Here is a 12,130-nt window from a genome sequence, read left to right on the forward strand (position 1 = left end):
ACAAGCATCTTTACCAAAGAACATTTCCAGCCTCTCTGTGCCGCTCTGGATGTCAGCTGGTGTAACGTGGATCATGGCTCGTGTGCTGGCGTTAGCAGCGAGGTATCTCGTGAGCGGTCCTGTGAGTCACAGTGACGCTGGCGCTCTGCCTCGAATCCTCAAACATGCGTGTAAAAATAGACGCGCCGGCAAGAGTGTGATGCCCTGGTGCATCTGTGTAATTACAGGCATCTGAGTGGGGCTTATTGAAAATCTATGAATTATCTGCAGCATGTGTGTTATATGCACACGCTCATTAACACAGAGGAAAGCCAGGGTGTAATATCCATTTGGACTAAAATCAAGCTAAGGGAATGAAAACACTGATACACAAACACCTTAAACTTTCTATTGAGAATTCAGCCTGAATGCACGTGGCCATTATCAGCTGAGTAGATTTAACTGAGTGCAGAAACAAACATAATCAATCAATACACGATCACCACGTCGCCTCCATATCTCTCGCTGCTTGACCAGCTGATCAATCTGGAGGATAAATGCAACCAGAGTTTGGTTTAAACACAAAAGCATTGCAAGTAATCCACATGAACTGGGATCCACGGGCTTTATTCTAAAACGTCTGCGTCAGGAAAAATAAAACTAAGTGCACACGCAGACGCAATGACAGTGGCTTCGAGGTAAACAACAGTAGGAGGGGGAGATGCACCTCACCCCATGTCTGTTTATAGATTGGTTATATGAACTTCCTGTCAATCACTGCAAATGCAAAAGTGTGCATAGCTACTACGTATATAAGTTACATATTCTCCTGCTGCTCCTGTCACTTAACCTATAGCATCTGCTCTAATTAAGTAAAAAGACAAGCAATAAGCAGAAAAACTGTTCTTTGTAATTAGAAATTAATGAGAGAAGGACGGTAAGTACAATTTGGACACATGGGTCATTTCCTTGATAATTTTCTATTTCCATTTTTCATGCCAGGATCCAACTAAGTTGAAAATTAACAATCTTTTCTAATTTTTCACTGACTCCAGAGGCACATGCACAGAATCTGCAAACTCAAATTACCAATCGGTGACTGTTTAAACCCTCCTCTGACTGAGACTAAAGCTGTTTAAAGCCTGAGCACGTAGTTTGGACATTCCCTGCTGATCACTAAATCGTGTAACTTCTTTTAAAATTTTAATCTCACAACCATCAAGCGTGTCTTTTCCTCATATAGCTATTTCTGTGGGCCCCGATGAAATAAACTCTTTTAAATCCAATGATCAATTATTAAGAGGTGTACCTTCTCAATGGGAAACTTCCCTCCACGGGGGATCCCAGTGGGGATCAGACAGGAGGAGCAGCTGCCGGCCCCCACCAGGCCCTCCACACTAAACTCAGCCTGTGTGCTTCATTAGCCCTCCCTCTGCCTCCCCGCCAGGCCTCCACCGGCCTCCGTCGAGTGAAACCTCAGGCCGAGAATCAGACTCAAGCAACACGTTCACATAATCCTTTTACTAACGTTATATATATTTACTCAAAAAAACTCTCAAAACAAATTGTAACATGATCTGGAAGAGCCACACACACCACTCTGGGCCCAGCATTACACTCCCAAACATGAAAGCCTCCGGATAAGTCCTGAATCGATCATCTGCGGTTAATTGAGCCCTCAGAGGAAAAAAAAGAGCCTCTAACAGCAAAGTGACAGCAGCAAGTTGTGCTCCGAACACAAAGCTGACCTTTACGAGAAGTCCTGCAGAGTGTGTGCGCTGCGTGAGTGTGTGTGTGTGTGTGTGTGTGTGTGTGTGTGCGCTCCTGTACTTGGGTCTTGTGGCCACCAAATTTCTTAAGGGCTGTTTTCATTATAGATTAATGACAATTAATGTCTCACTTAATTGTTTTGTTTAGAAAAAGTCAGAAAATATTGTTTTTCACAGCAAAACTTTAAAAAGTTCAGTTTCCAAACTCATGATGATGGAACGAAAAGAAATAATCCTCCACACTGCACTGCCCATCGTTTACATGCGTAGTTTAACAAGTCAGTCAAATCTAAACGATCCAAAAGTTCACGGTGTGGAAGAACTGTGTTGAAATTGCAACCTCAGCTTTAGGAAATCACACTGTTTTGTGGCTGGAGCCCCACTGCTCCCGCTTCCAGTCTGTTAACTAATCTAGTTGGCTGCTGGTTCTAGCTTCATATTTATCACCGTGTCTACACAGAAGGTGAAGTGTTAGCAACACGTCAGAAGAGCAGCAGCTCATGTGCTACGTGTGAGTCTACACAGGAGGTGTTCAGCTACATAATCACTGTGCTTACACCAGTAAAGCAGGAAAACTGACCTCAGGCAAGAAAGGCCACTATGGCACCTGTGTAGGCAACTCAGTCTATGTCTCAGTCGCAGAGAGGCGTATTTCCCAGATTGTAGAAATACTCCTTAAAGTGCAGTTTAGTCGTAATATCTCTGTAGGTTGTGGAGTATATGCTCCTAGATCTAGACAACATGTGCACACTTCATTAATCGCTGGAGCTGGTGAACCTAAGGATGAGGGCTAACACCAACGTGCATGTGTCTACGTTTATGTGCTGATACATCTTTACCTGTTCACTGTGCGCTCACATTTGTGCTGCCTTGTGTGTTTGACGTGTGTGAATCTAAACGGGACTCACGGGTTGACCGACACACTCATCGCGGCCACAGTCGATACTGACCAGAAGAGAAATCACTCAGCTCAGTATCACTCCCTGCAAAACCATATTACAAACAATATAATACAGCATGACTCAGTGAGTAATGACTGGTTGTAATAGCACATGACACAGCGATCAGACATCATTACATATAATTCCTGTTAATGTCTGTTAATCAGATACAGTGGAGCTCATTAGATGTAATGAGACACTCCCTCCACAGCAGCACATTAACCTGGAGGTTATTCAGACTCACTGTTTTCCTTCTGCTCACAATATTTCGATTTAAAGCCAATTGTCTTACTGTCAGTAGGCCAGTCAGTCGGGCTATATGTAAACATATCATTGTTGGTGGGCTGAAACATATGCAACTCAATAACCAACACACACACACACACACACACACACACACACACACACACACACGTCAACCATTATTCCTTGGCTGGTGATTGAATTTCATCCCGTTTCTATTTTTAATCACCTCAGTGGATGGACAAATCCAGAGAACAACAACAACGCACAGCGATCAACAATAAAAGCATATTCACTCTATTTGCTGGGTGTTTTTTAAAATCAGCAGCAGGCCAGTCAGTCAGGAAGCTGTTGAATGGAACTGAACAATGGCAGTGAAGAGGCCACACCTGGCCAGGGCACCTGGTGAGCAGCATAAACACGTCACCAATGGACGCGTGTGTGTGTGTGTGTGTGTGTGTGTGTGTGTGTGTGTGTGTGTGTGTGTTGTGGTCGTCCTCCTCAGCAACAGGAAAAACCATCTCTCTCCTTTCAGTAACAGCAATGACAATGACAGTCATGACATTTCAGCCAAATAATCATCAGTGTAACAGCATAAGTGACATTTTTACAATAAATAAAACTGATTTGATGATGATGACAAGCTGAAATACAATTTAAGGGTCGCACCTCAACATAAAACAGTCCAAAAGACGCCTCTCACAGTTTACAGCTATCATTAAATGTCTTGTTTTGTCAGGTCAGTTTCACAGATTTGTACAGATTCACAGTCAGAAAGTCTCCTATATGGCTCTAACCCACTTTCTACTGTATGCAGATCTAACTACTGTTGTAAACTGTGTCAGCACTACATGATACTTCAGCCCAATCCCGGACTGGTCTTCTAACAGTGACCGATTCTACTTTGTTAATTCCTAATTTCCTGCTATTTCATTGGATCGGACTCTGCTTCAAGTAAAGACTCTTTTAATGAATCGCTTAGATGAACTCAGATCATAGTAGTTGAGTATCTCATGCACGGTGCGTGTGCGCTGTCCATGGTGCTGAAGCTCTAAACAGAATTTGTTTGAAAGATTATGTGTAATTCTGTGTTATTGTGGACTAGACAGGAAATGGCTGCATCCATATCATTAAATCAGTGTCTATGGTTGCTCGTGGACCAGCTGCTACACCCTTTACCCACTTTCTGTAACTATATTTCACACTTTACTCGCTTCATTTCACTATGAAGCAGAAAAGGATATGGCCACTCGATGATTTTCTTGGCGTACTTCCTCACCACGTTGTCCTCGCCGAAGATGAAGAGGGACCTGTTGACGGTGAAGCAGTTCTCCCTGACCGGGATGGGGTTGTACAGGGCCATGGTGCGGGCGCGCTGCGCTTTGGTCTGCTTGAAGGCTGGGGAGATGCCACCTGTGGACACGGCCGCGCCATCGCGGTTGCGGTTGCGCTCGGACCCTCCATCCCCTGAGCTCAACAAGCCCGGTACGTCGTCCCCAAAGCGGGCCATCCTGTGAAAAGCAAACCACACGGGAGGGAAGACAGCGGAGGGAAAGGAGGTTATACTCTCCTGGAAAGCAGGGCGCGGTGCGTGACCACTTTTAGTCCATCGTCGCGTTTAATCGCAAAACACCGTTTTCGCTGCCGTTAGATCAGTTCAGAGCGTTGACGGATTTTTATTCAGGCGGTCCAGCGAGGAGCCCGGTCAGAGCAGCACGTCGTTCGTCCCTTGACCAAGTGCGCTCTGCGTAAAAAAGGACACCAATCCAAAAAGTAATTCAATCCCTCTTCATTTAACGAATCCGTCGTCTTACATGAAGCAGTGAAAACTGGCTCATCCATCCTAACACTAAAAGCTGCAACAGGTCACGTCTTCAGCTCTCCGCGGTGCCCTGAGCGAAAACAGCTTGGTCCATGGGTTTTCATGAACCAGCAACAGTCCACTGACTAATTCACAGCACATCGCTCCTGTCTCTTCACTCCTGGGTGCTGACTACCTAAAGCAGGAACGTTATCTTTACTGAATGCGTAAGAGCACGACGAGAAAAAACAAAGAAAAGAAAAACTTTGGCGTTTTCCATCACATTTTTCGCGAAACAAGCGAAGAAAAACAACAGGTCAACAACGTGTCAGTCAGAGGAAAGAAAACCCACAATCCGCCTCGTCTGCAGTGAGATAGTGAGGGGAAGCATCTCCCTCTTCCCTGCACTGTAGGAGAAGGAGGAGAGAAGACCAGTGTCTCCTGATGCGACAGGATCAACACACCTCTAATAACCTCTGTCCAGTGTCCATGCAGCTCCCTGTGCCTGATCTAGGATCAGCTGGAAAACGTTTGTTGACACTGAACAAGGAAAGGAAACCAGTCGTGCATGGAGTTAATGAATTCACAGGCTAAATGAAAACAATGATTAGAGACAGAGATTATATGCAAACCAGTTATGTTTAAAATCAGCCTCCTCTAAACACCACACTACACTTCGCTGTATAAGTCCAGTATAACACCATAAAGGTGGACTGTAGGATCACCACAGCCTTCTGTGTGGCTGGTCCTTTACAATCTGAAGAGGAGCCACGCTGTGATTTTCGTTTTGAGCTCACCGACATGGTCACGCCTCAGGGCGAGCAGACCGAAAGCTGGTCACGCATCACGTTTGTATGGGAGTAAACACCTGTTGTGAAAAAAGCCCAGCAGTAACAGCGGGACAGCAGCAAGTACCTGCAGCTAATTACAGGGTTCACGACGGTGAGGCAGAGTCGTGCTCCCGTGTGCTGGCTCCAGTCCCATGAGGAGGTGAGGGTTTCACAGTGAAGGGGAGGGAGGATGCATGTTGTCAGGTATGGAACGACATATACACAGAGCCAGAAGGTAAAGGAATCACCAAGATAAATCTTTAAATCCCAAACTGATTGTTGCCAATAGGTTTGGTCAAAGCCTGACGTACTGTCGCTTCTTCCTGTTCTCTTCAGCTCAGTTTGTTTCCATTTAGACTTTCATAATGAGATAAGAGCAAAGACATGAACACCATCCTAGCTGTGGACCCGTTATAGCCACATCACATGTTCTGAGTTATTTACTACCTGTTGCTTGTTACCTGTCTGCCTGTTACCATTTCTTCTAATAACTGCACCTTACCACCTGGACGGTGGAAGCTCAACAGTGAAGCCTCAGGTCAGAGGTCCTGCACGATGCCTGGTTTAAAGCAGGCACCGCTCATCGGTTATGGAGGAGATGGAGAACTGAGGGAAGGATGAATGCAGCCAAATACATAAAGGTGCTTTAAGAAAACCTGCCCCAATGTGCACAAAACCTGCAACTTGTACAACAGCTCCCTTTTCAGTCGGACAATGACCCAGACTTAAACTCCACAAAAAAATCTGCGCAGAGACCTGAAAGTCAGAAAGTATCAAGATGGATAAACGCTTTGTCAGTTTTGGTCTTTTGATGGGGTCTCTTGATAATACCATGAATGTAGGATCACACCAGGCTTTTCCTTTGACGAAAAAACAAAACACTACTGAGAAAATTCTCCAGCGACCATTAAACACTGAACTAGCAAAAAGGGATAGTGATGAGAGCAGACGACAGCAGCTAGAGGAATCACAGGAGACTTAAACACGACGTTGATATAGTGACTGTGCTATGATGAAGGCAGTGATCAGCCCAGAGCGTGTGGCCTCCAACACATTATGGGCATTAAAAATAGAAGAAGTAACAGGCAGATTTATGACACCTTCTCATTATAAAGCTGTGAAGTTAAACAGGAAAACTGCCTTTCACATGCTGTTGTTATTTCAGTGCGATATGTGTGTGATAGCTGTAAGCAGTGAGTGATGCCGTCACACTTTCTAGCCACAACAGAGCTGAGAGGTGAATTATGGTAATTTGGTGAGCGCAGCAGGGAGCATTTCTAGTCTCTTTGTTTAAATAATGTATCATTTTAAAACAAACTAGTAGCTATTTTGTTGAATATGACTTTATTATGATTGTTTGAGGACTTCAGACCAATAATTCCCAGCTTTGATCAGCCCACAGTCCACATCATCATACATCATTAACCAGGACATTTTTAGACTCTTAGATTGGTTTCTTATCCTTTTATTACATCTTAGCATTTATTCCAATCAACACCTCTCTGCAAACTGTAATACACTTCAAGTACATTCTCCAAAACAATCCTACAGCTCAATCAACACCTCTGTAGAAATGTTTCAATAAAAACTGTTCTTGCTATATTGAATTTATTATGGATTAGTAATAATGTACCTAATAAACTGTGTGTACAACAGCTTTACCTCTGTAATCTCAATGATTTGAAGCACGTTATGTTTTAAATAAGTAAAACTCTCCTGTTTAACAAAGAAGAAGATATTTGAAGAATAAATTAATATTTTTAAAAAGGGCTCATGGAGCTGTGAGGAATCCAAAAGAAACAGAAATCCTAAAACACTGACCTGTGTAAACCTTTAGAGACCTTTAGAGTAAAGTAAAGAATAAAAAACAGCAGATTGCGTAGACAGATTTAAAAGGACTAAGAACAACTATAACAGCATTTATACTTTAGCAGGCTAAACCTGCTGAGAGCTGACATCTAATTTGACACTGTAGACACGTTGTCAGAGCTGGAAAGTCTCCAGGCTGTGAGAAATGTCTAGTTTGCAAAAATCTAGCCAACTAGTTCAGGGTTAACATCTTAGCTGCTGTTGTGACAGCAGGTTGACAGTCCCTGCTCTGGTAATGGGACTTTGTGGAACAGGGCTGAAGGTGTGAGCAGAGATTTCAACTCAAAAATAGACTGTGACTGTGTGAACGGAGATACATGTAGCTTATTATTATCACGATGCTTCCTTTAACAGTCTCACTACACCCTGCAGGAAAATCTACATATGAATTCTGCACACGTTTACTTAACAAGTTTGGTTGTCAACATGTTGAACAGGGTCTTTTGGCAGCTGCCAACATATTTTCACCAACCGCCTGTGGGTTGAATTGAACACATCTGTGTCCACTCTGGGATAAATAAAAGCAAAGCAGTGTTTTTGTTGCCGACATCTTTTCCCCAACAAAACACTAAACTCCAGATTAGGAACTTTTGAGTTTCTGAAATTAGGTCCAACATTGATTTGTAGCTGAAAAGTAAGAAGATGACACATTTGAGAGGCAGAACCAACAGCTTAGCTCTGTTTGGCTCACTCTATCTTATTTACATTCACTGTTATCATTCAGCACTTCCTGTATTAATACAAGAAAAACAAAAACAAACAGGTGACGGTAAGATCAAGCTTTTACAACTTGGAGTCATTATCTACACTGCTTTTATTTTTGCCTAGAGCCAAACCCAGCCGACTCGGGGTACACCGTCGACACATTGACAGATAAACATGCACGTTGTCACTCATCCCTACAGGCAATTTAAAGTCACCTCTCAACCTAAACTGCTCGTCTTTGAGCTGTGGGAGGACGCTAAAGAAAAAAAAACAAAAAACATGCAGATCCTTGGAAAACAACTCCGCACAGAAAGCCTCCACACCTGGGTCAAATGGGGTTCAAACCCAGGAAGGTGACGTGGAAGGAAAAATAAAAAAGAATCATTTTCTCAGTGACGAGTAGTGTAACTGGAGGAGTGTAAGTGCTGGCAGCTAATGTAGTGAACAGCACAGAGACACGTTATTTACACGGCGCTGTGACACACACAGATAAGGAATCTGTCTGCCTGTCTAAATGTGTCAACACATTCTCATCAGTGGGGAGAAAGCGCCTGTTGACCGCCATGGGAGGGGCTTTAACGGTGTGGGTATAAAAGAGCAGGTCACAAACACACTCAGGCAACATGATCAACAACATCTGTCAATATTCTGTAAAAGTTGTATAATCGTTTAAACGTCAACCGTGAGCTTGAAGCCTCTGACTGGACCAGTACAACATATGGGCGGGATTGTTTCAAGCTGTGCACTCGAGGACCTTCATGGTCGGACGTTTACGTCTTGACAGTTTCCATAGCAACAACGCATCCATGAAGAGCTGCTGTCCATTTGGAGGCATCCTGACATTCACAGTAACTCGTTATTCACAATCAACGTTAACAGGACAAACATTTAAACAGAAGGAGCCTGAGGAATTTAGGTCATGGGAAGAAACATGAGTTTAGTGTCTGAGGTGGAGGTTTCATGTGACCCTATGCACATTCGTCTATATTAGGACCAGACAGATAAAAATGGGGGGACGTTGCTTGTTCTGCTGGATTCACTGGCTTTACTTCAAACAGTTTGCAAGGAACAGTAAACAGGACGAGTCCAGTGTTAAAACAGGAAGGTCGTGGGGTCGGCACGTAACAAAAACTGTTTTGTGGAAATACACATTCGCAGGATGTCTCACCAAACAAAGAAGGTTTATTTGGTAGTGAGTTTACAGCTTCAAGTTGACTTCCAATCTAATGCACCGTGAGTGATTACTTGCTTTTAAAAATACATCATACGTGTCCTTAGAGTGGACTTACCATCAACACAGTGAGGCAACAGCTCAGTGAACATCAATTTCAACTTGAAGCTGAGGATTAATGACCACAGAGCAATAACTCCCTGTCCGCTCTTTGTTTGGTGTTTTAACACAGTCAGATATTGTGTTCATTTATTATGAGCTACTGCTCTCTTGCTCCCAGTGTAGCCCTCTGAAGAATACTGCTCGATTAAATTTTTTGTTCCCTGCCAGTCGTCTCTTGCAGCAATTACACACACACACACACACACACACACACACACGCATTTCTTCCTGTTGTTTGTCATTATTTGCATAATTCTTCCTAAAATACAAAACACACACTCCTACTGTGTGTGTTTTGGTGTGAAGAACAAGCTGCGAAAGGTGTGAAAACATAAGCAGATTCTGAGCTGTTGCACTCGCTGATACCTGAAGACGTAACATCGGTCAGTCAAAGTTAATAAGCCTTTGAGCTTGTAGAGATACTATGATGTTTAGCCTGAAATCAAGGCTGTTTTGCTTGTTACTCCATCCTGTGGACATGGCTGAAAGCAATACTCACAAACTGGTGGAAAATATCACACAGCATCAGCACAAAAACAATCTGTTCGCACAGTCTGTCAGCACCTGCAGCTGAATGTGTGACAAACTAATTAATATGAGTGAAAACACGCCGAGGGACTGTTTTCCTCCTTTCCAATAGAAATTAGAAAGCTGCTAAACTGGAGATGTGGACGAACACGTTTGAGCCACCGCTGAATTAAAGTTTTAAATACACTTTTACTACTAAAAACACAACACTGTGAAAATGACACAACGTGGTGTCAACATGTGTCGAGTGCTGAGTGTCAACAAGCAGTAACAACGTTAACTATACGGGGTGACATCTCCAAAAACACATATTCAACCAAGCTCCCTAAAATAACTGCGGCGGGTCAGTGTGCCATCGGCCTGAGCCCCGATTTCAACACGACACAGAAAAGCTCAGTGCAAACACAGGAGCACAGACGGACGACAAAGCCAGACCTATTGATGTTGGTGAGATGAAGGGGCAGGGGGATTGGACTATATTTAGCTTCATTGAGATGGTAATGGTTGGAACATGAGAGGACTATTGTGTGTGTTTGTGTGTGTTACTGTTGAGCTGCACAAGATCCCCCATTTGAATTTCTGGGCTTGTTTTTGATCATAGAAACAGGAATAATTACAAGTGGGCAGAATCAATAGCCATCAGTGTAATAATACAGCATCGAAATAGCAGCACTGCTGCTTTCTTTCCTGGCCTTGATCAGCGCCCAGAAGAAATATGATGAAACACATTTACCCCGTGGCATAATTTCTCTGCCTGTCTCACCCTCTCTCTCCACCCAACCCAGATTTCTGCCTTACACTGTTGTCTTCCTCCTCTACTTGTTTCCTAGCAACTGAACTGACATGGCCCCTATTCTCAGCCCCATGAGTCTGTCACCATAACCCCAGATTTTATGGAATAACCCGTATAAATCACCGCCCCCCGCAGGGAGCTGAGTTATGGTCATTGTCTCCAGACACACGACTCCGTCCACAAACATGTTGTTAACCTGGTTTTGCAGGTTTAGAGTGGTCAAAGCATCAGCTGGGCAGCGAAACCTCTGCTGCATCGACCACGTAAGAAAACAAACAGCTGTCTAAGACGCTCCGGTGGTTTAACTGGCTGGATTTAGAAAGATGAGTGTTTTATAGGATCATGTGATACGAGTTGTGGAAGAAGAAGAAGAAGAAGAAGAAATTTCCAAGGTGCATTGAATCTGAGGAATAACTGGATCTGAGGATTAGCCTCACACTGACCCAACATCTTAGAGAAATCCATTCATACAGGCCAAACACACAATACGAGGCCTGGGGAAGTTGAGCAGCTCATGAAAACACTGCAATGCAGTCCATGGCACCACACTGCACATGTGAAGATGAGCACAGTACTCAGCTGACGGGGGTGGAAACCTCCAGAACACTATTTAGATATATCTAAATCTCAAAGCTCAACTATTGATCAAACACAATGTGTAATTTCACCTTTTAAATTGAGCGTCCATATTCACATGTGCAATTCTGATTGAACACTATAGTGTCGTCATTGAAAAATTCTCAACCCATCACAAGATTTAAGCCTATTTTACTACCTGTGAATCCATATGGGAGTGATTTTAAATTGACTTTCTCTTTTGTTTACTCCAGGTGACAAAACCAATGATGATAAAACTCTGAAAAACATTTCATCTTTAAATGAAGTTTTCAGTCATGAAAACCATAATTTATCAAAACTGAATGTCACTGTGTGTACTGACATTAGTCACTAGTGCGTCCCACAAAAAGAAACAACCCTTCTCCTGATTAAAGTCAGAAATGTTGGGACATTACTGGATCACTGTGAGATTATCCCCATCTAGTGACGGACAGAAGTATGACGCTATATAAAAAGATATGAAGCTAATACATTTTAATGTTCTGTTGATATAATTTTAAAATCCCCAGAATGCAGTGCAGCTATATGTCAACAGAGTAAGAGGTAGCAAATTAAGAGAATCTCAAACAAACTGTTATTCTACATCACAGGGTCTTTATTATTTTTAACAACCTTTCATGATTTTGTTTTTAGCAGAGGTGAAGTGCAATTTTCTGGAGAAGCTTTTCAAAGTGGAGTGAAATGAAAAACTAAATCCTGTGATATTTACTTATGTTGCTAA

General features: G+C 43.1%; 1 protein-coding gene across 1 annotated transcript in view; it reads right to left on the reverse strand.

Moving 5' to 3' along the window:
• Nucleotides 1-12,130, reverse strand: part of cacna1ea (calcium channel, voltage-dependent, R type, alpha 1E subunit a) — an 81,107-nt gene that overhangs the window by 47,765 nt on the left and 21,212 nt on the right. The window contains exon 3 of the mRNA XM_026305292.1: nt 4,177-4,443. Coding sequence (XP_026161077.1) covers nt 4,177-4,443 — 267 coding nt within the window. The remainder of the gene's footprint in view (nt 1-4,176; nt 4,444-12,130) is intronic.

The sequence above is a fragment of the Mastacembelus armatus genome, chromosome 4 (assembly GCF_900324485.2).
Source record: "Mastacembelus armatus chromosome 4, fMasArm1.2, whole genome shotgun sequence".
Taxonomy (NCBI): Eukaryota; Metazoa; Chordata; class Actinopteri; order Synbranchiformes; family Mastacembelidae; genus Mastacembelus; species Mastacembelus armatus.